At 34.1% G+C, this 22,325-nt stretch overlaps 4 protein-coding genes across 9 annotated transcripts; 1 reads left to right on the forward strand and 3 right to left on the reverse strand.

Moving 5' to 3' along the window:
* Positions 1-6,851: 6,851 nt before the first annotated feature.
* On the reverse strand, positions 6,852-7,960 carry LOC111004986 (dehydration-responsive element-binding protein 3). The gene has a single exon (XM_022276323.2). The coding sequence runs from the start codon at positions 7,753-7,755 to the stop codon at positions 7,108-7,110; it is 648 nt and encodes a 215-aa protein (XP_022132015.1). The 5' UTR covers positions 7,756-7,960; the 3' UTR covers positions 6,852-7,107.
* Positions 7,961-12,310: 4,350 nt separating this feature from the next.
* On the reverse strand, positions 12,311-16,072 carry LOC111004987 (uncharacterized). Of its 4 annotated transcripts, none has more exons than XM_088127641.1 (5): positions 15,701-16,070; positions 15,168-15,296; positions 15,002-15,077; positions 14,268-14,332; positions 12,548-12,786 (listed from the first exon to the last, which is right to left on the reverse strand). In XM_088127641.1, the coding sequence occupies exons 1-5, from the start codon at positions 15,866-15,868 to the stop codon at positions 12,688-12,690; spliced, it is 537 nt and encodes a 178-aa protein (XP_087983767.1). In that variant the 5' UTR covers positions 15,869-16,070; the 3' UTR covers positions 12,548-12,687. The 4 variants fall into 4 exon arrangements, with proteins under 4 accessions (XP_022132017.2, XP_022132016.2, XP_087983767.1 ...); XM_088127642.1 differs by lacking the exon at positions 12,548-12,786 and adding an exon at positions 13,225-14,166 and having other exon boundaries at positions 15,701-16,072; XM_022276325.2 differs by lacking the exon at positions 14,268-14,332 and having other exon boundaries at positions 12,311-12,786; positions 15,007-15,077; positions 15,168-15,290; positions 15,701-16,067.
* Positions 16,073-17,029: 957 nt separating this feature from the next.
* LOC111004823 (Ribosomal protein S5 domain 2-like superfamily protein) lies at positions 17,030-20,356 on the forward strand. 3 transcript variants are annotated; one of them, XM_022276031.2, is made up of 9 exons: positions 17,030-17,252; positions 17,345-17,469; positions 17,553-17,666; positions 17,825-17,925; positions 18,706-18,726; positions 19,247-19,319; positions 19,408-19,475; positions 19,581-19,713; positions 20,024-20,356. In XM_022276031.2, the coding sequence occupies exons 2-9, from the start codon at positions 17,364-17,366 to the stop codon at positions 20,137-20,139; spliced, it is 732 nt and encodes a 243-aa protein (XP_022131723.2). In that variant the 5' UTR covers positions 17,030-17,252; positions 17,345-17,363; the 3' UTR covers positions 20,140-20,356. The 3 variants fall into 3 exon arrangements, with proteins under 3 accessions (XP_022131723.2, XP_022131724.2, XP_022131725.2); XM_022276032.2 differs by having other exon boundaries at positions 17,030-17,195; XM_022276033.2 differs by having other exon boundaries at positions 17,030-17,469; positions 17,830-17,925.
* A 425-nt stretch (positions 20,357-20,781) lies between these two features.
* On the reverse strand, positions 20,782-21,984 carry TIP4;1 (tonoplast intrinsic protein 4;1). The gene is made up of 3 exons (XM_022276028.2): positions 21,822-21,984; positions 21,512-21,750; positions 20,782-21,385 (listed from the first exon to the last, which is right to left on the reverse strand). The coding sequence occupies exons 1-3, from the start codon at positions 21,946-21,948 to the stop codon at positions 21,008-21,010; spliced, it is 744 nt and encodes a 247-aa protein (XP_022131720.2). The 5' UTR covers positions 21,949-21,984; the 3' UTR covers positions 20,782-21,007.
* Between the last annotated feature and the right edge of the window lie 341 nt (positions 21,985-22,325).

Below are 22,325 nucleotides of genomic sequence, written 5' to 3' on the forward strand. Positions count from 1 at the left end.
TCATTATTATATGATTGAATAATGCAACTGTATCTGATCTTTTAATTAAAGAATATTCTAAAAGAGGTAGAACTTTGATCATTGCTCCTAAATATAGCATTTCTCTCTCGCTTCCAAAACATATAATATTAGGCTTGGAAATTAAACTATAAGATGTGCTTCATGTTAATATTCAAGTCCATTTCAAGTTAAATCACCGGTAAATTATTCAAAATTCTAAAATAATTAATATGTTCTTTACATCCTCCTTACGTCTCGATAAGTTAGTGCCTATTAATATTAGTTCGAGAAGAAATAATATTATAAAAATTTGGACATAGAATCTTCTGCTCTAATTTACTCTTTAATCTATATCTAATGGAGGACATTAAGTATTATGAGACATGCTATATAAATGAAAATAATTATTTTTATCGGTACGAGATTTTTTGGGTGAAACCAAAAGTAAAGTTGTGAGATTTATGTTTAAAACAGATAGTATTATACCATTATCGAGACACTAAATGTGATAAAATAAATGGAGTTAGACGAGAAAATTAATGAATATAAATGAACACATGTTAAAATTAATGAGAGAGAGATTTGGTGTGTCACATTGGTTGGTGTTATGGTTCATATATCCATGGGATTGTTGTACATTGTGATGAAAAGTAGTAATCGAATTTTGTGAGGTTGATGACGACTTGTCGATAGAGAGGAGAGGGATGGGTTTCAATTTCCATACACAAACCAATCCAGAAAATTAAAAATATTGATTGCAAAAAGGAAATTGCCTTTTCATTTTCTTTTCTTTTTCTCCCTTTTGGAGCACTCAAAACCTACGAGCTAGCCAACGTAGGGGCAAAACAAGAGGGTAAAAGGAGGAAATGGAAATATACATGATTTGGATAGAGAAAGATCTAATATACCACAGATACAACGATCTAATTCACCTTTTATGTCAATAGTTGGCGGGCGTTCTGATCTTCATCCTGACATTATTCTCATATACTTGTTTCGGGTAGTTTTCAATAGGAAGATCAATGTCGTGATTAAGTTTGACGGTAAGGAATTAGTTCATTTCTATATACTTGTTTGAAAGTGTTTGATAGGATAAAGTTACATGTCATTATACGTAGATGCAAAAGTAGAAGGTAAATGAAAGGAAATATGACTAGATAGAAAAAGATATGATACAACAAACAAGTGCCATAGGGATCATTATTAATAGTGAGGTTCCATCTTCATCCCGACATTCCTATATCCTTGTTTGGGAGTTTTCAGTAGGAAAAATATCGTGATCGTCGAGTTTGATCGTAACAAATTAGTTCATTCCATATACTTGTTTGAGAATTTTTCGGTAAGAAGATGTCGTGATCAATTTTGATAAAAAAAAAAAAAAATAGTTCGTTTTAATTGATCTCTCTCACTTATTGTAATTTAAACCCGTTTGAAACACTTCCCTCTAAGGGTGATAGCTACTCTTAGATTGCTCCTATGCCTTAGTTGGTTAGAGATGATTGATCTAAGTGTTTTGATCATCTCAGTTTAATTTTCTTTTCTTGATTAAGAATATGTAAAACATTCTTGTATTTGCCAAATTCGAGTAAAATAATAATGTAACCATTTTCAATAATAATGATCATAGACGTGTCTGGTAGCTTAGAAATAATAAAACTCATAAAGGTAAAGTTAGTATAAACAAACCGGACATAATATGGACACAAAAAATCAGGCAATAAAAACATAAGTAGAGGTATTTTTTTTATAAGTAAAATGTCTAAAAACAGAAAATAAAAAAAATAAAAACAAAATCGTGATCAAGTAAAAGAGAAAATTCATGTTTTTGGACTCAATAATTGGGGGAGAATATAATGTGTGTTGTAGTGTCGAAAAGAAATATTGGGGATGTTTGTATAAAAGTGGGAAAGGTAATATAAAGCTACAAAGATATCCCACCATATATCAAGGACATTACAAAGCTAAGTTTGTCCACCACATAAAGTTCAACCCCCTCAAAAAAAAAAAAAAAAAACAAATAAATTCATGTTGGCCTAGCTTTAATTTTTGAAAAGGAAAAAACATACTTCATATTGTAAAGATTTTTCAATCCCATTTAGAAACAAAAATCCATGAAAACTATGTTTTTGTCCTTTAAATTCCACCATGTCCTCCCACTGTTTCTTTTAGGACGAGAAAATATGTGGGTTGGAGATCCAAACCCATAATATATCTTCGCCAGTTATTTCATATCTACTTAAATATTGGTGTCGATGAAAATGTCAAAGTCTCAATTTTATATCAATAAAATATTGATGTCGAGGAATATTTCTAACAAAAATTATTAAAAAAATGTATAAGAATTATTTAAATTAACAAGTCAAAATTATTATTGTTAATATTATGTTGTATCAGTGATATTTGTTGATTTTTAAAATATATTTTGTCAATTTTTAAATGATATAATAGAAATGTAGATTCATCTTTTATGTCGATAGCTGAACTTATACACATATGAAAATGTTTACCTGTTCATGCAAATTTAATACATTACTCCTACTTTGCGACACATCGATGTTGTTGTCGTCGTCGTCTTCTTCTTTTTTTTTTTTCTATTTTACTTTTCATTATGATATTCAAATTGCTGGGCGAAAATTGACAAATATATTTTAGGGGGGAATTTTGTTGAGACAAGGGTAGGGTAGCTGATTTTGACGTGAAGTTGTGAGGTTTGTTGTTTGGATGGAGAGAATATTGGGTGTGGCCAACCAAATCTTTCAAAATCCTGGCTTTCACTAAATATCGTTTTCGTCATTTTTTAAAATTATTTATTTTCCAATTTTCCAATTTAATTAATTAATTATTGTACTTAAACACAGATAACTTAATTAATTATATCAACCCAATCTCCATTTGAGTCTTTTTCTCTCTCTCTTTGAAATGAGATTGAAATTAACCCATTTAAATGGTGTCTTTCTTAGTTCTTGTAAGCCAATATATATATATATATATATATATATAACTTGAAATTTTTCAATATTTCTTTAGTTTGCCTTTTAAAAATTTTTAAAATATTAAAAGATTATATATATAAAAAATTAGGGAAAAATTTTACCAATTTCTGAGAATTATTTTTACTTTACCTTTACCTTCATCATTTAAATGGTTAAACTATTAGTAATATCACGAGTTGTTTGGATTGAAAAACACACTCATATCTCATTTAATTTAATTATGAATTAAAATATAGTTAAATTTCTAAAATTTATCCATGCTTCTTAGCCCACATAACGTAATTAAAAAGAAAAGTGAAAAAAAAAGCCTCCAACTTTTTAGTAAGATTCAAATTATGTATACCTTAACACATAGCATTAATTATTGTTTCTAAAAAAAGGAATATTCATCAGTTGACTTTTGCACGATCATTTATTAACATAATAACCAATTTATGTAAATACTAATTGAAATAATTATATCCATAACATAGTAACTTGCATTTAATTACTTTGTAATATTATTAGGTTCAACCATGAGATTTGCAGCTCACCCTAAGTATTTATTTTTGTGTGAAGGACATAGATACTATAATAATGCATATGCATTTGTCAAATGTCAACCAAAATGACCCAATTATTTTAGTTGAAATTAATATTTTAGCCTTTTTTTTAATCCAAAAATTTACTATATGCTTTGGACAAATATCAATTAATGGTAATGATATCTTTAACATGGTCTATTTGCACATAATATATCAGCATTTCTTTTTAATGTATTTTGAGACTAATCAAGTTTTTATTTTGTTTTCTCTCCCTCAACTTGGCTTAATAATAGCTTATATCAAGATTAGGTATTGTGTCACATGGCAAACTTTAAAGATTTTTTTATTTCTTTGCATAATTAATCTTGTAATAATTATATAAATTTTGACTTTACAAATTTTATAAAAATGGCTAGCGAATGTACTCCCTTTAGAAAAAGGAAGGGCATTATTGAAATATGCTGTATTATGCAACATACCTATTTACAAATTTTATGAAATGTCCTAATCCACATGTCTCAAATACCAATCTTTCCTAATTTTTAAAGGCATGAAATTTTTACGATTAATCAAATATGACCTAGATAACAATTCAAACTTTTAAATTTTATGAAATATAATTAACTTGGGTTGAATCCTAGAGTAAATTTAGTAATTAATAGTGAAAAGATGAAATTCTAAATTTAATATTTGTTTACTAATCCACGGGAAATTTTCGAGTACTTTCGTATGTAGTACATGCTCGTTCAATTTACACCGTAAATTTTTCTTCGTTAAAATTTTTTTAATACTAGCAAATCCCAAATCGTTCGAAAATAATATTGACATGTTTGACAATGTATGAGAGTAAATATATTTAAGGGTGTTCATTAGTTGGATTGAGGATTGAGGTACTTTTTAAACCAAACCTAATTGCTCTGCTTGTAAATTTATCCATCCAAACAATCTTCATTAAATAATAAATTCAATTCAAACTCAACTATTAAATATTTTTGGATTGGATTGACTCGAGTTACTCGAATCACTCATTTAAAATTGTGTATAACAAAAAAGTGAAGGTTAATATATCTTAAACACTTATTTATACATTTGTATTAAACCAAATTATTTATATAGTCGCTAACATTGAATCAAGATTTTTAAGTCAATATTTATTTATGGGGTGAAAAATTACATTAAAAAAAACTTTAAAAGATATTTTAAAAATCCATAAAAAAGGATTGAATTAAATAAAACTAAAATAAATATATTCATAAAATTATTTATGGCAAGTAAAAGAAATGAGTTTTCAAATTTATAATAAAGTTTGAGTTGATTTAGTTCCACCCAAATTTTTTTTCAGGTAAACCCTAAAACTAATCAAATTCATGGAGTTTTCATTTCCGTGAACCCAACCTAATCCAAACAAGTTTATAATCCAATCCCATCGATTTGGGTTGGTTGAGTTTTTCGTGTCATCATCTTTTGAACAGCCCTAATTTCCTAATTTCCTAATTTCTAGAGGTATGAAAGTTTTACATATGACCTAGATAACAATTCAAACTTATAAATTTAATGAGACATAGTTAACTAGGGTTTAATCCTATACTAAATTTCGCCATTTAATATTTGTATACTAATGCATAGGAAAATTTCTGGTATTTTTTTTTTTGGTAGTAGTTTGTATCACCCCATGGATTTGGAAAAGAATTCAACATCTATATTTACCTGGCATTTCCAGGATTTGCAGTATTCTGAGCTATCTAGAAGAACGAAAACTATTAAACTTTGGAGTTCCTTGATTATTGAGTCGCCGAAAAGAAATGAACACTTTGTTAATATAGGTGGTGACTATCGGTTCTTCTAACATTTTTTTTAACCATGCTTCTATGATCTCAGGATCCTTCTCATTCAAATGTGGTACCGATTTATCTATGTACCCCTTGTCTCTAGTCGGATGTCACATAATTGTTTCTTTGTTTACACTAAAATTTTTCTTCACGAAGATTTTTCTTTTTTTCTTCATGAAGATTTTTCTTTTTTAATATTAATAAACTCCCAATCATTGTAAAATAATACTCCAAATTTGACCAGAAGTATCCATATAATCCTCTAATATATTAGATTTTTTTCCCTCTTAAATCATCACAAAATCAAATCTTTGAGTCAAAAGAAACATGAGTATATTTAACAATTAAACCCATTATTTAAATTTAACTATATTTTCTTTCAGAAAAAAAAATCAACTATATATGAAACCATGAAAATCATCTAAACTAATTTTAAACAACAACGATCCACTACAAAAGAACATGCATGATTAGAAAGTTAAGAGGAAATTAACTTTATATTTAATTAAAAACGATTGAAAACTAAATTAGTTATTAGTGGAATTAATCATCATCTTATTACTAAAACATTCTAGAAAAAAAAAACAAAGGCTGGAACAAAAGGTGGAAGCCAATTGTATTTATTCTTTTTAAAATTTAGGGAAAATGGAAGATTGGAGATTCATTGACCATTGGAAACTATAATATATGTCTTTAAGACCAGACACGTGGCCTCTCCTTTTTTGTCCTTTACCTATCACATAATAATAATAACATCAATGAAAATATGAATTTAGGATTTCTTTTTCCTGTAAATAATTACAGAAACAAAAATAGTTCATTTAACTTATCTGCCTGGATTTTTTTTTTCTTTTTTATCTCCATGGATCTTCAAAAGAATAATTATAAGAAAGAAGAATACTAATGTTTTTAGCTCAACAGCACTTGCAGAGATAGGAACTAAAATCTTTAACTTTATATTCGAAAATATATGACTTAACAAATTGAACTATATGCAAGTTATCGAATAATAACAATATTTGATTGATCGATAAAAACTGTTATTTTTCCTTGTGATATTGAAAAAACAAAACAAAAATCTCAAAAATCCAAATACAAAGTGATAATTGACAGATCACTCATTGGAATTTGGGATGGGTGACCTTTTTTATTGAAACCCGACAAATAAGCAATAAAGATGAAAGACTGAGAGATCCCTCAAGTATAGTTTAGTCAAATGGGGAAAATACCAATTCTCTACCATGATTTCATCCACATTTAAATTAATACCAAATTATCGTAAATTCTATTGTAAAGTATTGTAAATCCTCTACTATAATTTCGTATTTCGACCCCAAGACCTATTATTAGAATGAATAAACCACCCAGCCAGCTGATGAATTTGATAGATCTAATTCATATATTGGATTGAGTATTGAAACATAAATTTCGGTAGATTTTACATTTTCAAATTCGTGTTTAAGGCAGCAATTCAGGCTTTAACTGTTAACACCAACCAAGAAAAGGAAATTTAATGACAAACTTCCCTCTTTGGGATTTCATTTCCAACACTGTACAGTTTTTTTTTTTTTTTTAATAATTTTTTTAAGCCCTTTGAAAGAAAAACCAAAAGGGCTCAAAAAAACGAAAGACAGGGAAGACGAGAGAAGAAAAGTTACAATAATAATAAGAAGAAGAAGAAGAAGGTAACATTTGGGGGAAAGTGGATTAAAAAAGCAGCACACAGTGGAAGCGGAAGAAGGTTACGTTGGATTGAAGGAATTAGAAGATGGAATAATTGATGGAAAATGATTCAATAATTCCGATTCCGATTCCGAATCCGATTCCCATCTTACCGTCGTCGGGGTCGAGATTGTGGAGCCAGGGGTCGTCGGGGTAGACGAATTGGTTGCAGTCGTAGGCGGCGGTGGTTCCGAGAGTGGGGAGCTGGACGATCTCGGCGAGCTCATCGGAGGAGGAGAAGTCGAAGGAGGCGGAGGAATCGTCGTCTTCGGCGGCGGCGGCGGTGGCGGCGGCGGAGGAGGAGGAGTCGAAATTGGTCATGTGGGCGGCCTTGGTGGCGGCGGCCTGGACGTCGCGTGGGGAGAGGGAGAGGGGGCGGGGGAGGAGGTGGGCGAGGTCCGGGAAGTTGAGGGCGGCGGCGGAGGCGCCCTTGATGCTGAGGGCGGCCACGTCGTGTGCGCGGGCCGCCATTTCAGGGGTCGGGAAAGTGCCGAGCCAAATGCGCGATTTCTTGCGTGGCTCGCGGATTTCGGACACCCATTTCCCCCAATTCCGCATTCGGACCCCTCTGTAAACCGGGTGCTTGCCATTGCTGTCTCTGTTTTTGGGCGCCCGTTTGGTCTTCTTCGTCCCCTGATCCCAGCTGCTGCTGCTGCTGCTCTCTGTTTCTTCCGAGCTTTGATTCATCCTTCTTCTTCTTCTTGAGTTTTCAATTGATTGGAATTGGATGCCTTTTTTTCTACACTTATAGACACAGAGATGGGTTGTGAGTTTCTGGAAATGGGGTCCTCACCCTCTACTATCCAATTCCACGCAACCATAGCCTATTAAATTTCCCACCTTTTCAATTCCTCTCTCTCTCTCTCTCTCTCTCTCTCTCTCTCTCTCTACTTGTTCTTGTTTTTACCCGTTTCGGCACTGTTCATTTATCCATGTTTCACTCATCTTCTACACACCCTTTTTTTTTCTTTTTCTTTTTTTAATGCCCACTGAATTATAAGGCTTGCGCTCGTCAGAAATCAGAATTATGGGGGTATCTGGTTTATTCTCTCGCTGCTCTAGTCATCAGATCACGGGACTTCACCGTTTCGACTCAGAAAAACTTTGTGAAATCAATGTACAGTTTATTTAATCCCGAGATTGAGTCGGCTCAAATCTTTCCATCAATATGAAATTTAGATTAGTAGTAATTGATATCGATCTTGGATCAAGAAGTCAATACATTTAAAAGAGAAAAAAGATTATAAATTTCAAATTAAAATTTGAAAGGGACTTTGTGTCTCGTAGAATTAAAGAAACAATAAATAATATTAAAGGGACAATACAAGTAAAATTAGGGCTTCCAATTGGTGGTGGTAGGGGATAAATGTATAGCTTTACAAAGTAGCATTGACCTTTCATTATTTTTGTTCAACATAATTGTCCTCATTTTCATGATACCTACCGATCACAGCTAGTTTTCAGTTTTCACAAATTTTTATGTTATTTTTTAAATTTATTTTATTTATTGATAACATATAATTAGCTAATTTTTATACCTAGTTAATTACTAATTGAACATATCCCTATTTTTCTTCGTACTTAAGGATTCAAACTCATGACCTTTTAGTCAAAGATGGGTGCCAATTACTTGTTATTTTTTAATTAACATTTTCTCTCATAAGCATGAAAGTTAGTGGAATTTTTATGCTCACATACTTCTATATGTCTAAGTTTGGTAATTGTATATACATAAATTAAAAAAGAGAGAAAAAATAGGGAAATTTTTAAAATTTGCGAGGTGGCGGATTGATCTTTCAAAATGTAAAATGGGGTCTGGAAGAAGTAGTTGGATTGAACACCGAAGTTTTTCAGCCATACGAAACTTTATTCACAACTCATTTTGGTCCCGTTGAGTTATGTATCACTCCTTTGACTTCATTGATGCGTTAACGTCGCTAACATATTCAACAACTTCTTCTATGCCCCTTATATATAACAAATCACTTTTTTTCGCCATATCCGAGTCTCAACCAGACCCCGACCCCGTCCCCGACCCCATTTGAAATTTCAAAAACCGAACTAACCCTACAAACTTAAAAACCCATTCATATTCTCTTTCACACCAAAAATCAAACCAGAGGGGCCCTCCCCCATCTCTCACTTGTATATTATACTGTAGTTTTTTTTTTCCTTAAAAAAAAATAATTATCTTTCATATCACCAAAACCTAAATTCAACTCATTACATCGGATTTTAAAATGAACAGTAAATGCATTAATATATATCTCATCGGGACGAAAGTGAAGTTTAGTTGCTTTCATGGGAAAATAAAATAATGTACTTGCAAAAGAAGTTAAGAAATATTGTACGTGAATAAGTGAGCTGTAGAATAGAAATTAAATTTGGTCCCATAATGTTAAATAAGTATATATTTTTAAGTTATCATACATTAAATTTGGATTTTTTTTTAAAAAAATTTATGTGGTTATGGGAGCGTGACACCTTGGATCGACATTGTATTGCCCTTATCATTCTAACCCACAAAAATAACAATAACCTTTTTCCAACTCATTTTTATGGGCTCATTTTGTAGAGCCCATTTTATTTTCAATGTTGTATAATATATAGTTCAAAGAGAATAAAAAAAACACACGGTTTAATTACCCTAACAAATACTTAATTTAGTAACAAAAAAATTACAAAAAAAAAAAATTCGATACAATAATATGTGAAGACAGCAAAATATATATTATATATTCAATAGAGATATATATGTAGATATATAGGTAGCGGTGGTACTATGAGTGCGACATTTTATTGTCCTAATTCAAACCCTATGATTCTAACCCACAAATAATAATAATAATACCCCTTTTTTTCTTCAACTCATTGGGTCGTTTGTAGGTCCCATGTTATTTTCGATGTCCTATGACATGTTATTGAAAGTTGACACTAGAGATCAAAGGGAGAGAATAATATAGAAAGAAAATATAAATCTAGATGATAAAATTTTGGAAAAATAATCAAAATCATAATCAATTCGAGAGAGATTTAGAAATCCTAGACAAAATCTAGTGTAATGAATTGGGTATGATGGTACAATAATAAGATAATTAATCAATAAAGATTTTTACTGTAAAAGAATAATAAAGATTTGATCTTTTACTCTAATTGTAATGGAAGATGCTGTCGAATCCAATCCAATCCAATTCGTCTCTCCAAATAATTAGTACTTTCTTTTTTCGTGGATAATAAACAGAAACAGTAACATAATAAAATAAAATTGTAAAAAAAAATATTCTTCTCTTATCAACACCCAAATCCAACATGGAGATTGAAAAAATCCAAAAGCTGCCACTAAAAAAAAAAAAGTTACTACTTTTAGAATAACAAGTACATCACTGTTTGAGCATCAGCTACCAAGCCAGCCAGCCATTCACAGAATTTCTTGGAGGAATATTTTAATTTCCAAACTTTTTAATATCAAATTCCATCCAAATAAATAAATAATTCCACATTTCAGTTGCCAAACAGCAACAACTCAAACTCTCTCACTCTCTCTGTCTTAGTCCATCAATTAGAAAAGAAATTATGTTGAATTAGATAGAAATAAGAAACTGGTATTTTAATAATTGTTATCTATCACATTTCTACGAACCAATACGAGTTCTTTTTAGGATGCTTTGTTCTCATACGAGTAGTGCCTATCAATTCTTTTAAATTTTTCTAAATTATATTTCTATAATTTCGAGGTGTTTCTATCATCTCAAGATTCTTCTCAACTGGAATGCACTCGGGATAATTAGGTTCGGAATCCTGGTCCGAATCCTTGGCCGGAGTGTTACATCTTATTTTTAATTAATTTGCTGTTTAAGGGCTTTTTGCAACTCGTTTCCTTATCCGTTTTGTTTCTGCTGCGTTTATTTCTTTCGTCGTGGCTCTCGCTCCACTCGTTGTCTGGAGGAGAAAACAAACACCCAACATGTGACCTTTTTTTTCCTTCTCTCTTTTAACATTTCCGCTGTCTCTCTCTCTGCTAAATCAACCTTTTCCCCATAGAATCCGAGGTTGGAGTTTGAGTTTGAGTTCGAGTTTGGAGACATTTAAGGAATCCTGTAGTGTAAGAGAAAAAAACCAGTTGGGTTGATTGTGAAACCTGTTCCAAGCCAACCCAAGTTTTTAAATGGCCTTTAAGATCAAGATTGAGGAAGCTCAAGGGGGGTGGGGATGGAGTATCTAAATCTGGTTATTAGGATCTCCATTATCATATTTCTCCACAACCAAACAGATTTCTGGGGCAACCACAATTAATTCCCATTTGGTTAGGTACACTACACCCTTCCCTCTCTCTCACATCCACTGCCAAATTCCTAAGTTCTCCAACTTCTGGATGTGCATTTAATATGATGCTCTAAAAGATTAAAAAAAGGAAAAAAAAGTTTCTTCTTTTTCTAACCAGAAATACAGCACACATGTTAGAATGCTAGATATTTCATCTTCTATTCTGTTTTTTTTTTGCTGTAAACTAAGAGAAGAATGGCAGAAATGAATATAATGGAGAGGAGAGGGACGGGGGGGTGTTTTGAATGTAGTAGCTTTCAAGAACGTGTCGCTGTTTTCTGTATTAAATACAGACAGGTGAAAAACTCCATGAAACATGTTGTCAGACATGTGTATTTGATGGTTACTTCTCAGGAAAATTGGTCTCTTTCTTTTGGTAAAAAACGATTGGGATTCCAATACCCTCCCCTCACCAACGTACACTTATTTGATTTCTTTCCATTTCCCAAGTGGGTTTTTTTTATCACATTTCAGTCTCTGCCACGCCCCAAATCTTTCAAACAGATTGCTAAAACTTGATTCCTCAGCCCTCTCTGCGTTTTTTACCACCTGCATTTGGATAAAATCCGCCCCGTCTTGGCTCGGTTTCTCGGTTCGTTTCTAACGAGGGATGGTTACGAATTACGCCCTTGTGGGATACCCTATTTTGAAAATGGCTGGTCTTGTCTCCTGTTGGTTTTTTCTTCTCCCATGATGCACTGTTGTGAAGGAAATGAAATGATGACCTGATAAGTAGGGAAGAAATATATGGACAAGCCATGCTGTTTTGTTTACTTTTTTTTCAAGGCTGAGAGGCAATATTAGGCTTGAGTTTGCAGATGGGTCCACTTATTGATTAAGGTGTCATACACCACTGGAGGAGATACTACTGCATGATCTATCTATCAGAAATCAGAATGAAAAGGAGAGAAATTACACATTAAGTGAAAAGGATTTGAACCATGAAACTTGTCTCTCTCCTTAAATTATTGTCCTTACACAGGTTGTAGAGCATAAACAAATGTCCTGGTAAATACTGTTGGGTTATGATCATCTCTGTAGTTTTGCAGTTAAGACTCTTTAAGGAAATTTTAATCAACTAATTTCTCGAAAAAGTATGCTAATAAGAAACAAGGGCGGGAAGGCTGGCTTGTGGGAGAGCGTTTTTCCTACATTTTCCTTCTCTTGGGGCTTAAAATGAAGTCGTCATCTTCGCTGCTGTCGTTTGTGATCTTTTTCTTGGCTTTTAGATCACCATTCTTTGATGACATCTGCTGCTTCTGTGAACTCTCTGGTTTGCTTGGCAGTTTTGGTGATTTAACTGGAGTCCCCGTCCGCTGTTCCTTTTGTCTTCTCAGTTTCTTCTCGTACGCCCTTTTTGCCTTTTCGGGAGATAACATGCCGTGCTCCATCATCCTATAAATTTAAACTGGTTATCCCTTTCTGGCTTCTCAATAAAGAGTAATGCAAGGGGTTTTAGAGAAACCATAAAAATGTTAAGAGAAGGAGATGCATTTTTCAACCCAAGACAATAAGGGGGATATCAATCTCATTTTAACATAACAAATTAGTGAAGAGTATAAAGGTGTGATTCGAATCTTAAACCCGAGAATAATGGGAAAGCAATCTCATGCTACAAATGAATAGAGAAATAAACATGATAATATGCCTCCAAAAACAGCCATGACCCAAGGATAATTCAGGTTTCATGAGACAAGTAATATCGAGAAATATTTTTTCGAAGGGAAGTCAGAGTGCTGCAGAAAGGCATATGATCTAGACTTGTAGGACTACGCTAACTGCATCAATCATTACCAGAAAACAATAACTTCCATCCATTTTAAATTCTTGAAATGACTAGAAGTGTATGAACACTTAAAATTGTATTCCAAATGTTCCATCTGCAATCGTGCCATTGACATTTATTATACTTTATGATCGTTTTTAACTTTTGTAGAGATTATAACAGCAGGAATAGGAAAACTCCATGTTTGATCTCTATCTAGTTTAGTTCTATTATAGCAACCTACAGGATTCTTCTCGAATTCCAGAAATTTGCTCAACCTTGAAGTGTTTATACATTTATGTTGTGCTGAAAATATAACAAAAGAACATGATTGTAATTTTCCCCAGTTCAATGGAGAACTTCTCTTTGATCACAACTTTTCAAAAACTAGTTACTTTTTTTGCTTCAGAAGGTCTTATATCTTGTCTTTTGAGATCTTCCAAGTGCAGAGTCAAACTTGAAGTACTCTTTGCACATGAATTTCAAACTAAAAACAATAATCAACTTTGTACAACCTCAATTTTACTGTTCAAACTCCTTGATATCAACCAGTAATCCATCAGGAAATTCCAATTTTTTGTGCATCATTCCCAATAGCCAACAAAACACACCAGAACTTCAGCCAGTAAAAGAAGAATTATCATGTTGGCAAACAAATGACTTGCTCCATGCTCCAGCCGTTTCTCTTGTGTAAACTAAACAACTCTCAAACAAGATAATCGTCTTAGAACTGCAGTCTTGTTGAGGAAAAGAGAAACCTTTCAACCTAAACATCGTTCCCTGAGCTCACTACAGCTGCCACTCCATCATATCCATTGAACCATCATCAGATAATACGAAATATGATTTTTTTTTCCTCCTTATTGGGTATATTGACAGTATCAGACTCCACCCTACAGATCGATCAGCAGACTTCGCACCCCCAAACCCAGTTCCAGGGGACATCAAGGATTCTCATGTATTAAGTTTTCCACTTGGAGACTTGAACCCAAAACATTGATGTAAACTTCCTTCAACCATCCAAAGCTCTTACCATCAAGGTCACCCCTTGAGATCAATATATGATAATATGATTGCAACACTAAACATAAGTTTAACTTCAAGAACAAACCTGTGTTATTAGTACAGCATGCTCTCTAGGCGTCAATCGCATATGTATCCAATTGACATTGCACACTTTATACATGCCCATAAACTCAGGTTACAAAATGAACAAATTCAGAGAGTAGAACATAATAAATGATCAGGTGCATGATATGGTATCCAATTATGATTCATTCCATAACGAAAATAAGCAAAGAAACATTAGCTCTCAGCACAAGATGTATGCATGACGTTGGATTAGTTCGCATCTAAACCAAGCTAGCAACCTATTCAGTCTACCATTTCTATCATCAACAGTGGATTGGACATGAAAAGTTTCAGTCTTCACCCAATAGTTCAGCTTGCCCAACTAACCAAACTAATGAGCTAACTGTCATAAAAATTGGAACAACCCAAACACAGAGGAACCACTTAGTGGTAAAGTTGTTCAACAAAACTTATCTGCCCCTAAAAGTGGCCTCTTGCTTATGCCATCGATTGCATTCAGTCACTATAATTCAAATTTAGCAACTATGGTAATAGCATATCAAGTGGAAGATAAACATCGTCGGACTTCACAAGTATCACTAGTATTTTGTCTGACTAGAGAAACCGCACTGCCGTTAAAAGGACCCAGAACAGATAATTGTCAGCCTAAGGGTCATGTATGTCTAAAGCTAGCCCAATTCCATATTCATGGTTTATGAATCCTAAAAGGATTAAATAGACAGTGAATGTTCAAAAGAGTATCAGAAAACAAACCGCACCAAAACTCTGCCATTTCACTTGTTGGTATCTGTTTTGACAAGGACTCGTAAAATATCCGAAGCGGCTCTCTCTGTTCGTACCATACAAAAGAGGAATGATGACGAGTTCATCAACTATATAAACTAATACTAAATCAATTATGAAGGAGAGAAGTACAGACCTCTTCAGGAGGATCATATTTCTGACCAGCCAAATTGTACACTTTCTTTTCTCTAACTTTAGTAGTAGTAGTAGTAGTAGTAGTTTTTGATGTCGTTTTTGAAGAACTTGATGTTATCTTTGACTTTACCTTCCAAAAAGAGAACGTTTAGACCATTTAGAATTTAGACCCAATTTCAAAATCAGCACATTGATTTTAGGAATAGAAAGGAATGCACAAAATTTTCAAAGCCACAGGTGATATAACCAGAAAAACAATCCAATGAGGATAACCCAAATTATGAAAAAAAAAAAAAAAAACCACAAGAAGAATACGAAATTAGAACATGGGAAGTAACTGAAAGAAGCACACATACTCCACATACTCCAAATTTCGATGACCCCAAATCCGTTACTGTTTCCAATTCGGAAATCAGATGCGTTTCTAAACATGAAAAAACAATTGAGACGAAAACTAAAAAAGAAATTACAATATCCCCAATTCGCGAGAGCTAAATCTGAATCAAAGAAACCTCAACTTTCCAAAATGGGTACCTCGGATTTGATAAGAACAGACGCGGATTTCGGTTTGGAACCAATTGAGCTCTTGGTGGAGCTCTCAATCTTCCTCTTATTGTCGGAGGATTCGAGCTTTAATCTGGAGCCGCCATCTTGATTACCGGGTTTGAGCTTTGAAACAGTGGGTTTGGTCTCTGCAACCATAATGGTTTTCTTCCGATTAATTTAGACTATTTATCAGAGAGAAAGCGGAGCAATCTTCTTCCTCTCGTCTTCTTCTTGCTCCTCCTTCGTTTTCCAGCTGAAGAGATATCGATTCGAGCTGATTAGGAATAGGATAAACAACAAAATAATTGGCGAAAAACATCAAATTTTGCCAATTAACATGGTTGTTTTTCGTTTTAACTGAGCAGACGAAGCAAAAATCACACTTATTTTTTTCCTCCCCAATTGGAGCCTGGTTAAAGGATTGAAAAGACAGTTCTACCCCGTGAAATAAAGTAACGCTCGGCGACCGGCGTTCACTTTCTGTTACGCCGTCAACTAACTTTATTTTTCAGAATTCGAGGGAAAAGTATAACGGAAAACTTCCATCTCTAACTTTCACGTCATCGGTTGGACGCCACGTGCCACTGCATGTATATATATATAAATTTTTTTTTGTTCTTTTTTTAGTACATATATCTTTTTGTTTGTTCTTTTTGTAGTGTATATGTGTGTGTCTATATATATATGATAAATACTTAACCAATCGAAATATGATCAATATCTGCTATATATTTATAATAAAAATGTAAGAATGATGTTTTTTCTTAATAAAAATGATTTTTTTGGAAAGTATTTTAATGATAGTGTTCCCCTCGATTATATTTCTACATTCTAACTATGTAGGTAGATTCAATCTTAAAAAAAAACTGTGTGGAAAAATGTATTAATTTCTTTTTAAAAATATATCATTACATTTTTTTAACATAAGTTTTTTTAGTATTTCATAATTTTTTAGAATACCCAAAATAACACACTCAAAGTAGAGTAGATATGTAAGTTGGTAGATATGTTTCTTTATGACTAGGTTTACAAATTTTAGAAACTAAGTCAATTTCGACCTAGTTTTTCAAACCTTGAATAATTAGTTTTTAAACATGCTTTTCTTTAAGATATTTAATTCGATTTAAGAGTTTAAATAATCAATACAAATGGAATCAAATAAATATTATCTAAAAGGATAAAAGAAAAAGAAATAAGAGATAAAATATCCAGCCCAGGCCCAACCCAGCACTCCTCCTCGAAGGCCCATCGGCCCAGCTATTTTCATTCCATTCGCAGCCCTTGACGGAAAAATAAATTAAAATTAAAATTAAAAGACACTTTTGCCCTAGTATCTTCTTCCCTCGCGATTCTCTCACTCTCGGTCTCTCTCAGTCCTTCCTCCGAGTACTATTCAGACCCAGCGGCGGCGGCCGCCGCTAAATATTCTCAGCGCTCTGTTTTCTGTCCCTCCGCCAACGCCGTCTCGCCATCTCTCTCCCTAGTAACCACCGTTCCTCTCTCTTCACGGGCCATTCCTAGCAGCCAGCAGGCGACAGCAGTTCTGCGGCTTTCTCGCTCCAACGACTGAATTTGAATTCATCTCAAGTGTAAAAGGAAGGTTAACTTCTTCTTTTCCATTTTAATCTTCAGAAACCACCGGAGAAAGATCATGGAAATGGACAGAGATGATGGTCGTACCGCCAATCAGCTGAGACCGCTTGCTTGTTCTTGCAACGTTCTTAATCGTGCTCACGGCTCCGCCAGTTGGTCCCAAGGTTCGTCCATCTTCCAGCATCTTTATATCGTTCTTGCTTCATTAGTGAGTTGGTTAAATTTTGGGAAATTTTCGATTTCGTAGGCGATACCAAAGTTCTTGCCGCAGTTTATGGACCTAAAGCAGGAACAAAGAAGAATGAGAATCCGGAGAAGGCTTCAATTGAGGTTATATGGAAACCCAAGACAGGACAGATTGGTAAGCTTCTTTAATATCATAACATTGTGAGTTCAGTAGATTTCTTACTTAATGGATTTCTTTATAGATGGTGTATTTCAGTTGAATTTGAAGTAGGTGATAATATTATTTGAATCTCTTTAATGTTTTTTTTTTTGACAAAATTCATGATGTATTAGGAAAGCTGGAAAGGGAGTGTGAGATGATTTTAAAGAGGACATTGCAGAGTATTTGCATTTTAACTATTAATCCCAATACCACAACATCTATTATTGTTCAGGTGAGTCTAAATTTCCCCCCTTTTCTGTGCAAAATGCTTGTGATATGCAACATGGTTTCCTCTTCTCTGTTCCCGTCCTATTATCAATGTTTGTGATGCATATACACCCTAAACACTATGTCACTCGTTTCTGGTTGATTTTTAACGTCTATCTAATATACATCTAATAAGTATCACAAAATGTTGTTGTAGGTAAGCAGCCTCTGAATAGAAACCAAGACAAAATATGCACAACCTTAAATTTTAATGTATTATAGTTTTTCAGTTCTTATGTTTCTGAAAAGTATCTTCCTCTCCTCCCCTCTCTCTATATACATGCCTCATAAATAAAAGTAATGTTATTACTCATGATAAGGACTTGGCAAGTTCCATTTGTTCCAATCTTCCTTCAGTCCCAACCAACCCATTCATGAGGATTTTCTGCTTGATTACTCCTGACATGGATATGTACATAGTCATGGCACGTTACATCATTTTATTTTATATTTGGAAGTTAAAAGATAATTTATGTAAGAAATAATTAGCTGCAACATGTTATTATGTTACTGAAACCGTATGTTGCTGGAAAGTGCAAATATTCTTGAATTGCCCAGCTCACCTTGGTGCTAAATTGTACGTTGATGGAGATTTATTAAACTTTTGATAATTTCCTTATCTCAAAAAAGGTTTTGGACTGTCAGCTTTGAAATATATTGAATTAAAGGCGTTTACATTGCATTAGTTATGTGGCAATTAGTTTCTTATCTCAAATACATTGATGTTTCCCCCCCATAATTGCAGGTTATTCATGATGATGGAGCTGTATCCCTTTTGATTTAATACCCTCTTTTTAATTACTAATAATAATGTTTGAAAAAGATAAGTTTATTAGGGCACATAATATTCATGTCATTTCCTCACGATCCTAATCAAGCTGAGTTTCTTATATAATGCTCTCCTTGAAAGTTGAATTTGAGTTCAAGTTCTCGTACTTTACTTTAACGGTGCTCTAACCAACTATGCTATATAATAGCTGGTTCAAATTTATATGATACGAGGAACTACTGTTGGGTCAGGAAGAGGTGAAGGATTTGGGCTTACTAATCAACTTGAACAGTTTTTTTTTTTTAATATTTTTTCCTAACATATTACATACATTAAATTAGGAATGGCTTTCTTTCAAAATGTCTAATGTCACTATGAAAAATATTTTTGACCTTAATTGGATTGTGTTGGTATTATGTCAACTTATTACACACATGGGCATGATTTTCTTTATTTGTGGCAATATCTTTATTAAAATATCTTCATCAAGAACCTCTTTGACAGAGACCTCAAATAGCTTCTTCCTTGTGCAATTAATGCATCATGTGCTGCCCTAGTAGATGCTGGAATTCCTTTAAAGCATCTTGCTGGTAATCAACTTTGATGGTTTTATATTCTTCACGTCTTCATTTGATAAATGAATGGTTTGCACTGACTACTCTGCGCTGCATATTGCAGTTGCAATTTGCTGTTGTTTGTCTGAGAGTGGATATGTTATTTTGGATCCAACAAAACTAGAGGAGCAGGTCAGCAATCTACTGTTTGTAATACTCCCTTCGGCAGTGCTTGTCCAATTGTGGAAATTATTGAATTTTATTTTCAAATGATAGAAAAGTGAATTGAAATTGCAGAAAATGAAGGCATTTGTGCATTTGGTCTTTCCAAATTCACCTGTCTCAGTAATTCCCAAAGGATCTACACAAGTTGTAGATGAACCATTAGAGCATGGAATAATAACATCTGTAACTCAGGGTGCAATGTCAGGTATATCATATACAAAAACTAGCCATTTTCCAGTTATCGTAGTTTAAAACTTGCATGTCTATAGTGAGTTTTAATGTATTTTAGGATGTCAGTGTCTCAACAAGATCATACTCAATATTCACTCCTACATTATGTAATGTACTTTCGAATTCTGTGTTGTGCTCTGAGTGTTGTGTTTGAAAATGTATTTAGATCTCATTATAGCATTGAGTCTCCTTTTAGATTGCATATGGAAGCTGAAAATTTGTGAATGTTAGATGGAATAGTAAGAGTGGGATCTAAGCTTGTTGTTGTCTAATTTTGTTTAAAGTGGACGATTATATTCACTGCCTGGAACGGGGGCGTGCTGCAACTGCAAAGATGTCTGATTTTTTGAGGAGAAGCTTACAGCCTCAACTCCCAGCTGACTCCTCAAAAGCTGTCTGATCAGATGGAAGCGCCTTTGCCTATTTATTGTCCTCTACAACTAAATCTGGCTGGAAGGTATTGTGTGCTTCTTTTTTCTGTGCAACACCAAATCCATGCTAGTTGTTCTTCAGGGCTTTCTAACCCGGAGCTATAACAGGGCATTAATTTAAATGATGATAGAACGTTCGCCAAAGCGGATTTGATTAGTACATTATACATTTACCCTTGCTCTTTATTATTATTATTATTATTTCTTTTATGCAATTGTTAGAAATCCTAAAATGTTCAATTTTAATGATGATAAAGCCTTCAAAAGTGGTATTTCAGAAAAAAAAATCCGGTTGAGATTGATTTAAGAACCTGATTTAAGAACCTTTGTAGGAGCGCCCCTCAAGAGGTTGAGGCTCGCTATTGATTTAGGAATCTTTGTGGGAGCCCCCCTCTTGGGAAGAGAGGCGAAAAAAGAAAGGCTCGAGATTGATATAGGAATCTTCGTGAGAGCCATGCACGGTGATAGTCACATGTACATGCTCGATAACAAAAGAGGGTTGCATCTAAATATGTTTCATATCATTCTTTTGGTTAGGAAAACAAATTATCGATGAGGTATATCCATCCTAACCATAGTATCAAATTTGGAAGTAGTCATAGACTCATAGATACATCTGTTAGACTTTCATCCCATTCATAGATTACTTAGCAAAAACATTTATCTTAATCAAGAACAAAGTGACACTTATCTTAGAAACCCAGACCCACTTTTCTGTTTACGCTACACTCCATCCCGTTGACATTCAAAAGTAGGATCTCTTAAACTTGTTATTCATGAACACAACAGCACCAGCCGAACCATAAGAGACTAAAATCTTCAACTCACAATCTCAATCTAATAGCCATCTTCTGCCCTTGGTAGAGGAGCATGAGATCTGTCGATGAAGAAATTTTCATAGATGAAACCAGCAAGCCCACCACCAATAAGAGGCCCAACCCAGTAAACCCAATGGTCGGTCCAGTCTCCGGCAACCAAAGCAGGCCCAAATGATCTTGCTGGGTTCATTGAGGCCCCAGAAAAGGCCCCACCGGCCAAAATATTAGCCCCCACCACAAACCCAGTCAGCAATGGGCCCAGCCCATCAAGAGCTCCCTTCTTTGGATCAACAATTGTTGCATAGACGGTGAAAAGCAAGGAGAAAGTGAGAATGATCTCCCATATCACTCCTTCAAGATACCCAACTCCACTTGCTAATGTATGGATTGGAGTGGTCTGCAAATCACAAAAAAAGTTTGAAATATTTACTTCAAAAAATGAAGTAGCAGTTTGAAATATTTACTTCAAAAAATGAAGTAGCAGAATATGAGATCTTGAAAATGGGTTCAGAAGATGAATCACCAAGCCTCCGGTGAGGAATGCTAGCAGAAAAGAAGCTGCCGATGCTGCAAGCAGCTGAACGATCCAGTAAAGAATGGATCGAACGATGGTGATGTGGCCACCGAAAAGGAGGCCGAGAGTCACGGCAGGGTTGAGATGGCCGCCAGAAATGTGGCCTGCGGAGATCATCACAGCCACGACAAGTGCGTGCGCTACTGCGACCGCAAACAACCCGACCAGTGTGTTTGCCAATAGCTTGTCTGAAAAATCTCAGTCTCATTACAATTCAACCATAGAAACTAAACAGAAAAAGAAGAGACAGGGAACTCACCGGCGGCCATGGCTGATCCGACTCCGGCAAAGACAAAGAGGAAGGTGGTGATGAATTCGACGACGAGGGCTCGGAGGCAGTCGGGCTGGGTGGCCTCGCCGGTGCTTCCCAATGCGATTCTGGCCATTGATTTTCCGGCGAGTTTGAACTAAAAGAGGGTTGGATGGTGTGATTGATTGGCATTTCGAAATAAAAGGGGATGCGATTATATAAGCAACTCATAGCATATTGGTAGGCAAATGGTAAGTATTGTGATGATGGCATATTATTTTGGAACGTACTTAATTACATTACTGCCAGTTGACTTGAAGTTTATTTACGACTTTTGCCATCCAATTATTGGAGTAAAATAATGTGGAGAAACCAACTGGCCTTCGATTTTAGCATTGATATTTGCTCATTAAATTTTTTTAAATGTAGTCATAAATTTGTATTGAAGAATTTTTATTGGGTATAAAATTTGTATTAAAAATTTTTTAAATAAAGACAAAAACGGACGTGTCA

Source organism: Momordica charantia (assembly GCF_013281855.1).
Source record: "Momordica charantia cultivar OHB3-1 chromosome 8 unlocalized genomic scaffold, Mcharantia_2.0 BLBB01000008.1, whole genome shotgun sequence".
Lineage (NCBI taxonomy): Eukaryota > Viridiplantae > Streptophyta > Magnoliopsida > Cucurbitales > Cucurbitaceae > Momordica > Momordica charantia.

Coding starts and splice junctions, on each gene's coding strand:
- LOC111004986 (XM_022276323.2), bottom strand. CDS start 7,755: ATGAATCAAAGCTCGGAAGAAACAGAGAGCAGCAGCAGCAGCAGCTGG.
- LOC111004987 (XM_022276324.2), bottom strand. CDS start 15,868: ATGGTTGCAGAGACCAAACCCACTGTTTCAAAGCTCAAACCCGGTAAT. Junction 15,297..15,700: donor CTGTTCTTATCAAATCCGAG/GTACCCATTTTG, acceptor TCTTTTTGGAAG/GTAAAGTCAAAGATAACATC. Junction 12,787..15,006: donor AGTGAAATGGCAGAGTTTTG/GTGCGGTTTGTT, acceptor TTAAATTTATAG/GATGATGGAGCACGGCATGT.
- LOC111004823 (XM_022276031.2), top strand. CDS start 17,364: ATGGAAATGGACAGAGATGATGGTCGTACCGCCAATCAGCTGAGACCG. Junction 17,667..17,824: donor ACCCAAGACAGGACAGATTG/GTAAGCTTCTTT, acceptor ATGATGTATTAG/GAAAGCTGGAAAGGGAGTGT. Junction 17,926..18,705: donor CAACATCTATTATTGTTCAG/GTGAGTCTAAAT, acceptor CCATAATTGCAG/GTTATTCATGATGATGGAGC.